Genomic DNA, 16,112 nt, shown 5'->3' with positions numbered 1-16,112 from the left:
GGGACCCAGTCCAGTGCTGCCTTTTGTTTGCTAACCCAGCAACACAGAGGCCAGCGCTTGTTTCTGGTTTCCGATTGGTTGCGCACTACAAATATGAGTTACTTCTTGTTGCGTTTCCTCCAGAAAAATCCATGGTTTAAAACAGTGCTGTCTTTGTGCTCAGTGTTCTAATCTGGGGTTTTATGTCAGAGATGACCGGCCGTATCAAGATAGCAGTCTTGCCACACAGCTTAAACACCGCTCTCTTTCACTACAAAAAACACCGTGCTCTCAGATTGTGCAGTGCAGTTTTAATTTCACATGCTTAGTTTGCTGCACTTCAAGAGACTGTCCTTTCACATCAATAGCTTTATTTTTCTGATTAATGAAATTACCCTGATGGGACAAGCCATGTCTCGCACAATAAGCAATGCTCATTTATCTATTGCACATGTTTTACTATTCAGGCATTGTAGGGGCATAAATACACTTACCTAAGGCCTAACTAACAGTAAGTATCTTTCGGCTGTAAAAAATGACAAACCTACTTCTAAGCTGCATTATTGTGCGGCTTCTGAAATGTGCCGATAATCAGATTTTCCTGGCTAAATCCATGATCATTGGAACAATGCTACCCACTGTCTGTGTTTACTGATATTTCCCTTAATGAGAGGGAACAGAAACACAAATGTGAATTATTTCAGGGTCTGCTCTGCCAGTCAGGGGACCACCAGGCTTAACTTGGTTATACATGAACATGGCTTTTTGGAGGAGCTGATGACGTGACTGGAACACTGCTGAGGGTGTCGGTATCCTGCAGGGCACAACCGCACTGGAGAAGCTGTAGAGGGAAAGAGAAGTCAGCTGCATCAAAGAACTGAGCAGGTGTGACTCTACTGGTGAGAGTCAGGGTCCCCCCATTGTGGAGCCGGCTTGGTGGCAGTTGGGGGGCCACCATATGGCTGTCGAAAGAGGGAGGGTGCCTGAAAAGACAACCCCCCCCCAGATGAACTGAGGCCATTGCTTCTGCAGGCACTAACCTGGCTGGAGATCTGTGACTCGGCCCTCAGTCATTCTCAACAGGCTAAGAATGAGATGGAGTAGCCCCTAGCTAGGACTGACATTGCGGTGTCTCGGATGACCCAGCCTGGATCTGCTAAATGAGACCTGGAGAGACAAGGCCTGCCCTACTAATCCATAACCCACGTTTTTGGCCTTGGGAGCTGTAGCTGCGGCCGCCTTAGAGGAACTGGGGTTGCGGTGTCCTCCCGGGGGCACTGGACTGGACCTCACCGGACATTGTACCATTGCAGCTTCTGAGGGGTGTGCTTTCTTGGGGGGTGGCACTGGAGGGGATTTTGGAACGGGCCCCACTCAGACCTGATCAGTGCCTGTAGAGCAGGAAGGACATTCTGACCGCCTACAATTCGTCTCCCTCCCTTCGGAAACTAAGATTTTTTCCTGGGGGATAGATTTGATGCGTAAGGTTTTTTGCTGTGTTGCTGGGGTCCCGACTGCTTGACTTTAAAGCTCGGTCCAGGCTTTTATCTGTAGGTCAGTGTGATACTCGCCCCTATGACAGAGGGTCCTGCGCTCACAACTTTAGGATCCCGGAGACGCTTCCTGCTGGTACCGCCGGCATGGCGAAAAGAAGTCGATTACTATGGACTACCAGCAAAAGACAGACAAAATACACTAAACAGCAGTGCCCCCCTCAGAGGGGCCCGGATGGAGGAAGGAGCTCCTGCACTTGAGGGGGACTGCAAACCTCTCCTTTCCTTAGCGCCATTCAGGACCTCAAGATCACCAAGGAAGGCAAGATGGGGGAACTTAAGGTAGACCTTACACTGATCAGACAGGACTTACGCAACACCACGCACAGCGTGACCGAGGTGGAAGATAGGGTGTTGGAGGCCGAAGACACCCTCAAATCGCATGGAAAATGCTTGGCCACCCTGCAACGGTTGGTGATTCAGCTGGAGGCCCGCGCTGAGGATGCGGAGGGGAGGTTCCGCAGGAATATCTGTGTGGTGGGCAAACTGAAGGGGGCAGAGGGCTCTGCCCCAACGAGATTCATGTGGGATTGGTTGCACAGCTGTGTGCCAAAGGACGAGGTTTACAGCTGCTTCATCATAGAGAGAGCACATAGAGCACTGATCACCGGGAGGCGCATGAACCAGACCATTCCTTGTGCACATATTCAACTACGCAGACAGGGATGCAGTCCTCAGGGCAGTCTATATGGCTGGCCAGTTGACTTTTCAATATTCTCCGGTGATGATTTTCCTGGACAACACTCTGAAGGTACAACAGCAGTGTTGGTTCTTTCAGGAAGCCATGCAAAGATTGAAAGCCATGGAACTCAAGTATATGCTCTTGTTTCTGGCCCATCTGAAGATACTCTATTAAGAGAAGAGCCTTTTCTTTGACTCTCCTGAGGTGGTGTGGAAATGGATAGAGGAGAGACCTCTGCGATGCCCAGGTGTTTATTCCTTCCCCTAGAGAGGGAGAGGGGCCGGAGAGATAGTGGAGGCCCAACATGAGAATGGCGTACGGCCTTGCGAAAACACTGAAAGAAAAAGGGACGAAGGGCCCATTCATTGGGTCCTGAGCACGCAGTCACTGAAGAAACCTCACCTGCAGCGGGAGAAGACCACTTGATGATGCCAGGCACGGAGTCCCTCTTACGGGAGGCTCCTGGCCCACCATGATCTCTGGGGGTTTTGTTTGGGAGTGTTGCAAATGCTTTACTGCACTGTTTTTGTCCGTGTCACCTTTGGCCTGGACGCCCTAAAAACCTTTTTTGAGTTGGGATTAATTAGTTCTTTTGGGGGAGGGGATTGGGGAGGCAGGGACGATTCACACGACAGCCCAGGTGCTTGCAGTTTATGAAGTATGGGAGGTGATGTGAGGGGGGTACTGGGGTGTTGTTTTTAATTGTCTTTCCTTTTCAGGTGCAGATGTTGAGCACAGTTGTACGCAGGACACACATGATTCTTAGATATTGCACGATCAGAAGCTTCAGCTATTGCCGACTCTAATTCTCAAAGAGGCCATACCCAGGGACAGGGGGTGCAGGGTACACTGTCCATCCTGTCTTGGAACATTAATGGGATGCTGGATAAGATCAAATGGGGAGTGGTACTCCGGGCAGCGCTGAGGTCCAATGCAGATATAGTGATGCTTCAAGAGACCCACCTTTTGGTTACCAAGTGTCCCTTTTTGACCCACAAGGGCTACACTCCACTGTACCACTCTGGATTTCACCGGGGCTCTACGGCAAAGCACTATTAGTTAGGGGGTGTACCACTTTGGTGGTCTCCAGGGTATGGCATGATGGGCTGGGCTGTTATGTTGCAGTATTAGCCATTCTCCACGGATGTCTCATCTCGCTGATCAGCGTATATGTCCTGTTCCCACTTTCCTCAGATGTCTTAGTTAGACTGGGGGACCTTCTATAGGAAATGCTGGATACACCATGGTTAATTGGTGGGGATTTTAATGGAATGTGCGATGTGAGTCTTGACCGTTCTCAGTCTTCTGTTGGGAAGGGTGGCGGCCCTCCTTCCCTTGCGGCCTTTGTGTGTAATTGGAACCTAATAGACGTATGGAGGGCACCATATACTGGGGAGAGAGGAATTACCTTCAACTCAGGGGCACATTGCTCATTTCCCAGATTGGACTACTTTTTCATGCAGGGTTGAGAGAGCCACAGGGCCATAAATGTCCTGGTGTTGGCCAGGGGACTCTCTGATCAGTCGCCAGTGGTGATGTATTTGGCTTGGGCCCGGGGGTCGGGACGCGAAGGCGCTTGGACTACTGGTAGCTAGGGAGCTATGCCAGAAAACGTGCCAGCAATTTCTTGCTGACAACAGGGGTTCCATATCTTCCCACATTACACTTTGTGAAGCTCAGAAATCCATGGTGAGGGGACGAATCATTAGCTACTCTAGGGGCCAGATGGACCGAGATCTGCGGAAGGTCAGGGATCTTGAGGAACGTATACTTGACTTGACTTAGAAAGCCAGTACATGACATCACAGCAGGAATCCTTCTTGAAGGAGCTTATACGAGAGGCTAGAGTGGCGCGGATGGCCACACGAAGTAGGGTCTATCAGTGGGGCGATAAAGCCAGCAAGGCATTGCACCAGCTGTGCATCACCAGGGAGGCGGGAGCCCCGGTAGCTTTTCTGGTGGTGAATGATGGTTCACAGGTGACTGGAAGTGAGTCCATTGCGAGCGCCTGCGCCGTGTACCACAGAAAGTTGCATGATTCGATCTCCTTGAGCCCTCGTGCAGTTTAACCTCAATTTGTGTCAGATCTACTGATGCCACGTCTGACCCCGAAGAGCAGGAATCGTTACAGGCAGACGCTATGAGCGCCGAGCTGTGCGCAGCCTTGGCTCAGCTACAGGCTTGTATAGTGCCAGGTCCTGATGGGTTTCTGGCTGAGTTCTGGTCCTGGTGTGGCAACAGATTGGCCCGTTACTAGTTACTACTAGAGACTTTTGGAGAGGCTTTAGAGAAGTGTGAGTTGCCCCCCTGATCTGCGGACAGCAGAGATTGTGGTGATCCCAAAGCTGGGTACGTAGGGTACGCACTGCAGGGACTTCTGACCAATCTCACGTTTGTACTCCAAAGTAAAAACATGGGCTAAGATGCTGGGTGCCTGTCTTGCAGGGGTAATTACACACCTTGTTCACCCTCAAGGTATAATCAACAAAGGGTTCATAATGCCATTGCCATGAGTGGGCCCTTCTGTGGCCATAGAGTTCTTCTCTCTATCGACTTTCAGAAGGTGTTCAATTCAGTGGGCTGGGCGCTTAGTTCTCCTTTCTTACTCGAGTGGGGTTTGGCCCAAGGTTTGTGAGCTATGTGCACCTTCTTTACACCAATCTGACAGCAAGGGTGCAGGTTGGAGGGGCGGCGTTGGAGTGGTTTACTTTGGCAAGGGGCACTCATCAAGGTTGTCCCTTATCACCTTTACTTTTTGCATGGGTAATTGAACCTTTGGATGCATGGTTGAGGGTTGACGTGCTTATCATTGGTTTTCAGTGGTCTGAGGGGTTGTGAGATAGAATTTTGGTGTATGCTGATAACGTCCTTTTGTTCTTGAACGATCCTGAGGTCTCAGGCCCTTGGGCGCTCCATATTCTAAACATCTTGGGATTCCACTCCGGTCTTCAGATGAACCTGCAAAAACCTGTTATTTATCCCACTGCTCCTTGGTCCAGTGGAAATGCCGTGGATGGCGGGGATACTTATCCTCCGTCTAGGCTTTAAATACTTAAAGGGTTTTGTCACCAGTGATGCGACCCGCTCCTTTGAACAGAACTTGTTGCCTCAGTTAGTTTCCCTTGGACGGGACGTCAAGTTCTAGTCAACTCTCCCCTTTGGGTGCTTGCCCATTTTTAAAATGGTGGCGCGCTCCTGCGTCTGCTCTACCAACTGCAAAACCGTTTATTCCCGATCGATAAAACTTTCTTCAGTAAGGTTAATGCACAAATCCAACTGTTGCTATGGGGGAGGGGGAACAGTGTACCCCACATCGCTTTGGCGAAATGTTGTCAATCGACTGTCAATGAAGGGACAGCCACCTCAGACATGCTTCTATACTACTGTTCAGTGCATCTGCTAGTTGTGAAAGAGTGGTGGTGCGGGGGCTTTAGAGACCCTGCATATGCAGCGGCGGGATGTCTACTGAGTGGTTGGGGCCTTCCCCACCTGCTCTATGGAGGGGTTTCTGCGGCTCTGTCTCCTGCCACCCGCATAGTATTGGCGATATGGAATGCTGCCATAAAGACCTGGAGGTGGGCTGATCGTCTCACATTGGAAACCCCATTGTGGCAGGGCACCAGACTACGCAGGTGACGGCCTTGAGGGGATTCGCGGCCTGGGATGCTATAGGTATTTCAACGCTGGGGAATGTGCTGCATAATGGGATGCTTAAATCCTTTCAAGACCTGTAGGAGGAGTATGACATGCACCGTACACAGTTCTTTAGGTATTTGGAGCTCCGTCACGCCCTCCTCCCTCTTACACAGCCTGTGGAGGCTATCGCTGAATTTTTCCCGAAGGAGGCCAAAATCCTTCTCACAAACCTCAAAGAGTGTAAATTGTCGGAAATATACAAAATGTTACTGTGTAAGGTGCCTGACCTGATGGTGGGAGGGCGGCAGACGTAGGAGGGAGAACAGGGATGCCTGAATGATGATGCTTGGAGGGAGGCAGTAGAAGCTCCCAGAGAGAGAAACTGTCTGTAGTGTGATGATCCGAGGGGAGATATACCTCACATGTTCTGGCACTTTCCAGGGTTGGCCCATTTCTGGGGTGGTGTGCTGAAACAACTCGAGAGGGTGATAGGTTGGGATATTCCCTGATACCCTAAACTTATCCATATGCATATAACAGATGATATGGGGGAACTCATTATCAGAGGGCACTTCTTTGGCTGGACCTCATTGTTGTAAAGAGGGCTATAGCAAGGGCCTGAAGGCGACAGAGGCCCCTCAAGTGGACACTTGGGCCAAGTTCATGGACCATTGTATTGGAACGTCTGATCTACTTGTCACAGGCTGCCCCCAGAAACACTAAGATATGGAAGGACTGGGCGGAGTACAGAGGGATATGGCTACAGCCGTGCACAGAGAGGCCATGGGTTGATGGTAGGGTTACGGGACTATGTGAGGTGGGCAATAATAATGTACAAACGGGATGACTGGGTCCTACCCTACCGTCGGGTGGTCGGTTGTTCAGTCGTGGGATTTATTGTTATGTCTTTCCTGCTTTCTTCTTGTGGTGTAATGTATTCTTATATAGGTACTGCGCTCATTGTGCTGCTTTCTCACTGAAAGTTGTAAAAGCAATAAAATGGTTTAAAAAAAAAGGAACATGGCTTTGTGGACCAATCAAATCTGCATTGTTGGCTTTAAGATCTAGAAATACTGTAATATTTAATGCATTCGAACATCATGTACAGAGTGAGCATGTTGTAATATTTCAATAACTAATTGGTTTATCATTCGGTCTGATGCGGTTTTGTTCCAATACGAACAGTGCAGAAAGATTCATACAGCCTGTCGCTGTTCAGATACAGCTTGCCAGCATCAACACTTTTTAATAAACTGCCGTTCACTATTAGTGTTGGTGAATCTCTGAGCAGTCCCTCAAACCATTGCTTCACCCAAAACAAATAACTTTCTTCAAAATAAGCATGCTGTGGAAATCTGATATGTAAGGTGTAAGGTGTAAGGTACTGTTGCCAGGCTGTTTTCGTGATTAGGAGATTTGATTGCTGCTATGTTTTAGGTGATAGAGGTAGGACTGCTTTTCTGTTGTGTGGGTGAGGATGGAGTGAACTAGGGTGAATGGCCTGTTGGCACATGGGGAAGGATGCATCAATGGATAACATTTTGATTGAGTGAAGTTTTATTGTTTATCTTATCTAATAGCTATTGTGTAGGTGGATAAGATGACTCTTAACTGCTTGGACTGTTCATAGGAGTACATTTGGGTGCTGTCAGATATCAGTTTATGGACTATTCACCCTAAACTCAAGAAACTTCACCCGCTGCTATGAAAGGTGGAGTTTCTCAACCATACAGCAAAACACATTTTAACTTCACCTGCCCATAGTGGTTGTACGTGTTGTGTGCTGTTCTGCATTCTTTGCATGCATGTGTGAATGATTGTGCTGTGTTTCTACAGGTACGCGATTTTAAAGAACATAGTTCGGTCTCCCTGGCAAATCAAAAGCTTCTCTCCACCGGTTTTCTTCCTTGCTGTACCGTTGTAGATCTCCTGATAGATGCCATGCTTTTGTACCATCACAATTAGCTCCTATGGTTCTGTAAATGTTGGTATTTTTCAAACCTTTCTGGCAAGTACACTACTGTTGAGTTTGTGTGTTGCATTATGGCTTATGTGTCTTTTGTTAACCCTATTTTTACTGATCTCACCCATGAGTTTGCTGAGGAACATTTCAGGGGTTTGTCCTTCCTGTTTCAACCAATGTGACATGATTGGGTGACTACATGTATTCGCAGAGCATCGAGGTGTCGCCACAGTCTTCAGCTTCGGGCAGTGCCTACACCATTAAGATGCTGAAGATAAAGGACTGTGGGGTTGGCGCGGGCATTTTTGGAAAGTGTTGATGATGAAACAATTGGCACCTCAGTTTTACTTTATTTTCATAGTGTGCATGTCATCTACTCACACACATGCGTTTTCAATGCACATGGTGCTTGTATGCAAGTGTGTCTGCAGTTTATGGAACTTCCGGTGTTAGGTATGTCAAGTATCCTGTGTGTGCTGATGCTCCTGGATTGCTTTTAACATCCGGAGCATCTGCAGCATTTTTTTACTTTAACACTATACTATATGAACTTTCTTTTAATTAATTTAGTTGCTTGTTGAATTATTTCAATTTTTTAGCTTTGCTGCCAGGCTTTTGGATTAATCTTCACATAAGTGGATGAGAGGTTTGAGAGGGGGTGGTCCCTGGTTGCACCCTCTGCTCCTCGGTCATTAACTGAAGAAGAAAGCCCCTCTCCATCATGATAAGTACATTACCCAAGAGCACAAGCCTCTGCTTATGCACCGCTATGTTAACGTGGTATATCTGTTGTGCGCGGGGAGCATGGCTAAATGTTCCTAACTGCCCTGCGCTTGCTGACACTTCTAATACCAGTGCTCTCTCAGCTATAAGTTTTGTAGAGATTAATTAGAGGGTCGGGAACTGATTGGTTTCTTTTAGTGGAATCTCTGCGGTATCTGCGAACAGTGATCTTTGACACAGAGCACCATCTGCCACTTGAGCACTGGGTCATAGAGGCAGGAAGGAGGCGGGACTTCTTTCGGTTTACATGGTTTCCTTGGTAACTTTGCTGGTCTAGAAGGCTTATATTGCACAACCGCTCACCAAGCTAAAACTTACAGCAAAAAAGTATTAATACTCTCAGACAAAACGTATTGCATTTACCAATACTTGTATATTATCTTGCTATTGGTTTGGTCTCCTCGGCTATCGCAGACACTCTGCAGTTCTTTCTTTTAAGAAATTGTTGCACTAGTGTTCATAATTAGTACTGCTATTTCTGCACACTTGGATCACTTTATAGACCTCCATTATCCATTCCAGACGGAAAATCATCAGATAGCAAAGTTGTTGCCATCTATGCCTCGGAACACACAAACTGCTTAGAGCGAGGCCTGGGGCCTGTGTAGGCTTCATCCGTGTTGACCAGGTGCGATAAGCAGCACTTGTTTCTAAGTGTTAAAACATACACTGGCAAAGCCAATAGTTCCAGCATCAGCGCACAGCAAAAATATTATTTGGGTCATATAAAAAGCCCACATTACCACTGGAGCCTATAGCATAGAAGAAATAACTTTGTGTGCTCCGAAGTGCTGCTTGTGAAAGAGTGGAGTGCCGCCACTCAGAGGAATTAGCCAATCGCTGAAGTGGCCTACCCAACGTTTTAAGTGGTAGTGGGCAGAAGACAAATATGAGTGGCACAAGAACATACCAATAGGTGAAGAGCGCTGGCTGAAAGTCATTATAAGTATATTATACATTTTCCGCAATCAAATGGTCTTGAGTAATGCCAGAACAAAAAATGTACTTCAGGTAAAGTTTCACTATCTAGTGGTCTGCCTTATTAGTCGTAAAGGCGGCAGACTTGCTTGCAAATAAAAATTAAAATAAATGTTGATGACCGAGAGTGAGGCCCAGGAAAGCAGGGGTCTTGGGGCATAATGCCTCCGCTGACAGATTTAACACTCCCAGTGCTTATCTTTTTCTGCAATTCAAAAATACATACAAAATAAACGTGAGGTGACACATTAGCAGGAGCAAAAGAACAACAAGTAGTTTGTAATTTGGAGAGCACGTCCTTGTCCTGAAAACACTTTAGATTCTGCAACCAAACTAGATATGTCCGGCTGATGAGGCGTTCTTTTAGAGAGCACTGCGACAGACCCATGTGGAGGGGTTCCACTGTCATGTGGTCACCTGATCAGGGGAGCGAGTGCTGGCGCCTCCTTTCTAAGCAGGGTGTATTTGTTCATCTTCCAAACGTATGATACCGCCTCATTTAGCTCTGGTTGAGCCTGGCATTTTTGGTGACTGTTGCGCAGTACACGATTCCACGCAGCGCATCTTGATGACGCACACGGCAGACTCGAGCTCTATCCAATGCAACGCTTCTCGTGAAGGACCGCCAGGGCACTACCAGTAGGATGAGCATATGAGAGGAGTCACCCCTTGACCTGACAACACTATTCATTACTCGATGTTAGCCAATGTTTTTGAAGTTCAAATATAGCTTTCTGTCATTTCCCTCCACACTGGTGAGCCTTTTATAGCGAGTTTCTACCTTATGGAACTAACTTACTCTCTTCTTGGAACTTTCTTAGCTCGCTGCTGCCTTACCAGGTTTCTGGTCCCCAGAACCTCCCACTTCAAGTGGTCCTGCAAGTGCCATTCTTATGGAGAGAGGATTGCTTACGTTTATCCTTTTCTCTTTCGTGGCACAGCTCATCTCTACAGGGCGCCAGTGCTTGCAGCGTTTTCCATGTCGCTTCCATTCCGCTCAAATCCTCCCCGCTGTTATAATCAGAAATGTGTGCATGAATCTTGAATCCAGCACCTGGGGAAGCTAAAGGGATTACCATCAGATAATACATACTATTTCCTCCAAAATGTTTCTTGCTCTGACCAGTACTGATGATCCGCCACAGAGTAATGGCTTCAATGGCCATCTGTGGGGCAGTGAGCTTCAAGTTCCACTCAAGAAAGATACCAGAGGTCCAAGTTTGTCCCAGCCACCAGGGCTGCAGTTGCATCACAGACTAGTCATGCAATAACAACTTGCTGTTTTCACTACAGTACACAGTCATCCCCTAGTTTAATGCAGTGTAACAAAAGAGAGTTATAAAACCTGAACCATCACCTCCATGCCCACTTACTTTTGAAAACCTGTGTGAGCTTGAGGAAAACTGCCTGATTTCCAAACTAAAGTCTTCATCGTTGGTATCTTCCTCCTCCTCGGTTTCCATGTGGTGATACTTCTCAGAGCGCGCTGCATAGAAAGTAATAGCATTATTAACTACAAGCCTTCAATGGCAAACCTTACGCTTTGACTCGCCTGAAACTGGTGCCAACAGCTGTTAATTACTACCCATCTCAAAGGTGGGCATTTTAAAGACCTCAGCAGGGGATGAAAATCTAAGGAGACCCGCCCAAATCCCAACCTGTGACCTTCAAGTTAAACAACGCTCTACACAACAGATGCATTCATCCACTGAGACATCTTGTCGTAAATAAAGTTACCTTACCTGGAATGAACAAACTACATGAAAACATGATTAATAATATGCATTAGAGTAATTAATTACAGATTACTAAAAATCCCTTAACAGGTTTAAGTGTCATTATCTCAAAGATGCCTCGTGGCCCAGGTAGTCTGAGAACGAGCAAGTACTTACTGTCAAAGTAACTGGTGTCATCCTCAGACTCCAGCTGCGGGATGAACTCTGCCTTCTGCCTCAGTAGGCCAGTCCAGTCCAAGGTGCAGAAGAACGGGTGCTCCTTCACCTCAAAGGCACCACCTGAGGAAGCAATCGGCAGAGGGCGGGTGTGACTCCAACACAAATCCAAGGCAACAGCTTCTTTTCACTGGAGACTCAAGTAGCAAAGGAGATGTAGGAGGTACTGAGGCCGTCTCCAGTCTAACACAAGGAGGCCGCGGGGCCCCAAGCCGCACACCCTTGCTGCCAAGCCACAGTGAGTCAAGCAGAACCAGACCATGCAAGATGCAATACACATTGATAATGGGAACATAAATAACATTTGTAAACCTGAAAACTGCCTACTTTTGTCATTTCCCTCAAAAACATATTTGGTTTTTCCACTGGATACTGCTTTGGGAAACCACTGGTATTGTTTGCCTATTTTTCTGGCTACTTAAAGACCGCACACCATAAACAACAAAAAGGTTTGCACAATGCCTCCTCATACTCTACATAATAAACTTCAGAATTTGGATAACATGACTAGAGAATGCAAAGTTAGGATTTTGTCTGTGTCCCCTCTAAATATAGGTGGGGGGGACAAGAGAAGTATCATATAGCACCAAAGGAAAAGTGTGGAGTCGTTAATTCATCAGGAACAGGTGTCATCATTGTGAATCAATAAAATGTTCAAGATCTGCAGGGAATCAAAAACTATGGTATTCAGACAGATTATATGTAGACAAAGGGAAAAGAGGCAGGTGGCCTGCCGGTTTGACAAAGTTATCTGTTTTGTAGGACGCAAAATTTAAAATACACACATAGGAGATTTATTCAGATGCATGATGTATAGATATCGCAGCTTCAAAAGGTCTCTGAAAAAAGCTAACTGCTACGGTCAAAGAAATGCGTGGCTACTATATACCTGGGTTAATAGATTTGATCCAGTGTCTATCTTACTTGGGAGGGTTGTCTTTCTTATATTACTGTTTTGGCTTCTATGTACTATTGAGTTTAAATAAAATACAGTTTAAGCAAACAGAAAATTAACCCTATTTTTGACAGGGATTCAAGTGCAAGGATTTCCTCTATTTAATTTCCTCCTATTCCTATTATAAGTTGGAACCAAAAAAAGCTTCAAAAAACCTCACTTCTTCATTCAAGCTTTCCGATGCTGCTTCCTTCCACGCCTATTTGACGCCCAAAACCAAGTTCTGCCAGTCCCAGGTTCAACTCTTTGACTAGTATCATTTTCTAGGCTTCCTCATGTGGTATCAGATTGTTTTAGTTACAAAAATATTAAAACCAAGTAACCTTATAACACGTGATGAAGCCTAGAAAGTGATACTAGTCAAACAAATGAATGCACGGTGCATTACGTATTAGTACAAACTAGTACACGTGTAGGATCTCTTAAGCTGTTTTTTAAAAAGATTAAATTCTTGCTGCATTCCCAATTGCATCGGTAATAAAACTGCAAAGGAAAATAAATATTGTTTATAGGAAAAATGTGGTCTTGTCTCTACATGTAATAAATGCAAGGACATCCAAACCATGTTTTTGCAGAAATTTCGAACAGATTGGCCCTGTGGGTTAGTTTTGATAAACTTATTGCCTCTTAATGTGATAGTTAGTTTGTAACTTTAAAACGCGGAACACTGTTGTAGGCTATAATGATCAAATGTTTTAAAATTGATATGTGCATTAATATTACCTGTTCCCAGTCGTTCTAAAGGATTTTGACGAAGCAGCATGGTAATAAGGTTCTGAGCATCAGGCGGCGGAGCATCATCATTTTCAGGCCAGTTGATGTCATCTAAAAGAAAACACATAGTATAGAAGTATTTTAATGACTGCATCAGATGCACTAGTGTTTTGCTCTACAATCAACACTTTTAGCATTAAAGAAGACGCAGTAAGGATATATGGACTCATTGGAGATTGTGGAAACGCAGAGTCTCCCAGGGACATTTATTTGTATTTATTTAACATTTCTAAAGTGCATGGTTACGCCTCCGGCGTGTCCCCGCGCTGATGCAGACTCGCTAATTGGAGACAACTCAAGACACCTCACAACACATTTACCAACTAATACATTCCTGTGGCTCTCCTTTACTTTAGTACGCAGAGGAAAATAGCCATGTTTTTAGCTTCTTCCTAAATTTACCTTCGCAGGATTCCATTCTTATAGTTTCCGGGAGCCCGTTCCAATATTTTGCCACAAGATAACTGAAGGACCTTGCCCCCATTCTTGCACTCCGAGCTCTAGGAACCTTCACTAGCGACCTTCCTTTTGATCGCAGATTGCGGCCTGGGATATATTGAGAGATTAGAGGATGCAGGTAGTGTGGTCCTTTTTTTGCAAGTATTTTATGGCAGTAGCACATTGACTTAAAAAGGACCCTTTCCTCCACCGGCAACCAATGCAAATCTTTCAGGGCTTTCCTTGTGGAAGCTCTTCTAGGGAGACTCAAAGTAAGCCGTACAGCCGCATTGAAGCAATATTTATAGGCACCAGTGAGACTAACGTAGGTAACTGGAGTATTGAAGCAACATGGGTCACTGGGAGAGAGGTGCTAGACAGCGGACTCATGGTTTGAGAGCCTAAATAGCGTAGGACATGGCAGGGGGTGCTGGTTAGCTTTGAATAGGGGGATCACCTCCGCATAGTATTGTAGGGAAAATTGAAGGTGCATGGGGAGGAGTAGGAAGAGAAGCATGTGCATATGAAGAAGATGATTTCAGAGAAGCAGGAAGCAAGATTAGAGGCGGAGAGACAAGCCTGTCTGATCCTGGTTGAGTGAGAGAAAGAGAGGGACTTCATAGTCCTGGGTGTAGTATTGTATTTAGTATTAGGGTGAGATGACAAAGCCCTTGAAGAAAATTGAGTGTTATGGCAAAGCCATTGATAACTGGCATATAGTAAACAAGGTTTGTGGGGATGCAGAATTTCCTCTGTATCAACAAAGTTCTCAATGATGCGAATAATCCCTGGCTGGGAGACGAGGGGACAAACACTGGCCAAAGAGTGTTGTTGAATGAACCAGATAAAAGTAAGTCAAGAACAGATTGCAAGTCATAGTGGGTTTGATTAAGGTATGCTGGGATGGAGTTGGTTGTGTGTGTTCTACTTCAGAAGAGGGCCCGATTGCTAAGGCTGGGGAGGATTGCATGCTAATGCAGATTACAGTATCTTCGGGTGTTTGAATGGCTCATAAGTGAGAAGTGCTTAGTGGGGGATATACATATTGGCTCTAAGGGTTGACCTCTGAGTGAATGGAAGCAGAATTAATATTTGTTTTGGAGTGGCCTGGAAAGGTGGGTCGAAAGCATTGTCTGTTGGTGGCTCTCAGGTGTACTTGCCAGGTTTATAAAAGGAGAAACCAAGCACTACCTCGTTAAATATACCTTTTTGGTTAATATTACAAGCCCATTGTTCAATCTTGAACCTCAAGAGAAAGGAAGCTTTAATGAAGGTAGAGAAAAACACCATTTATTAAAAAGTGGTTGGGATTCTTTGTGCAGCCCGCGTTGTGAAAATAAATTACAAGATTTCAGTTAAAATGACTTTCCCCTTTGAATAAGGGCCATGAACAGAAAATATAGCATTGCCCTTTTTGTCATTACGGGCAGTCAATGCCTGAAGCGGAGGAAAATAGAAAATGTTAAAAAACAAGAGAGCAAGATCAAGGCTTTCCTTTCCTTAGGGGCTCGCCACCACCAAGGCTACTTGGTACCTTATGTCGCTTTCTTCCACCATTCTACACTTCCTGACTTTTAGCATACTTTTTCAGGTTATTTTTAAATCCCTGCTTTCACCAGCCATTATTTTTCTCCCTTTATTTTCTCTTCCTACTTCTTTCTGCCTTTTCACACTCACTCCCTCTTACTCAAAATCTGACAATAAAAAATAAATTCAGGTCCCAACAAATGAGTGCTGGCGTGCAAAGCCTCCAATCATCCGCATAAAGCAAGAACTAGTGGCAATATATCTATGCATAAAATAAGCAAATAATACAGAAGACATTCCAGTGCATATACAATATGCGGTAAAACGAAAGAACCAAACCGAAGAATACATTTGTAAAATTAAGGAAATCTCTGAAGACTCCCCTCTATCAACAGTCTTTTGGTCTGCACCCCTGCTGACTGACAGTCCTGCTCTAGAGACCCTCTTGCAGTAATCTAATTCTTTCTCAGCTGATTGTTTCAGACCTCCATTCCACCCAGCTAGGTTTGCGCTTTAGAAGTACATTCTTTTACTCACTTTCGGAAAGCCAACTCTATCACATCGTTATCAAGCGCCTCGTGATATAATAAAAAACAATAAATCCTTTGCACAGTTCTCATGGTTCGCAGACCATGCAGTTAAAATAAATGTGTGTGAAATTAAAATATAACGCAAAAGGCATGCGCCAGCCTGAAGAAAAAGCGAGTTAAAGTCTGGTTTGGAGATGACATCATGAATATGTATCGCCGCCGGAAGGCATCTCGAACAAAGCCAACATTCACCACGCGCCTTAATTAAACAGTTGATTCCCCTCGCTAACTTGCGCCCCAGTGTATCCCATCAAAAAACAGCAGGACTCTAAATCCGTAAACAGCTAGACTGCGGCATCAAA

At 45.6% G+C, this 16,112-nt stretch overlaps 1 protein-coding gene across 11 annotated transcripts in view; it reads right to left on the bottom strand.

Annotated features, from left to right (window-relative positions):
• MAST4 (microtubule associated serine/threonine kinase family member 4) overlaps positions 1–16,112 on the bottom strand; it is a 1,731,733-nt gene that overhangs the window by 68,956 nt on the left and 1,646,665 nt on the right. For all 11 annotated transcript variants that reach the window (XM_085631988.1, XM_085631996.1, XM_085632003.1 and 8 more), the window contains 3 exons: positions 13,205–13,306; positions 11,467–11,589; positions 10,948–11,060 (listed from right to left, as the gene is read on the bottom strand). In XM_085631988.1, coding sequence (XP_085488114.1) covers positions 10,948–11,060; positions 11,467–11,589; positions 13,205–13,306 — 338 coding nt within the window. The remainder of the gene's footprint in view (positions 1–10,947; positions 11,061–11,466; positions 11,590–13,204; positions 13,307–16,112) is intronic.

Source organism: Triturus cristatus, chromosome 2_1 (assembly GCF_964204655.1).
Source record: "Triturus cristatus chromosome 2_1, aTriCri1.1, whole genome shotgun sequence".
Lineage (NCBI taxonomy): Eukaryota > Metazoa > Chordata > Amphibia > Caudata > Salamandridae > Triturus > Triturus cristatus.
This window is presented reverse-complemented; position numbering and strand designations above follow the sequence as displayed.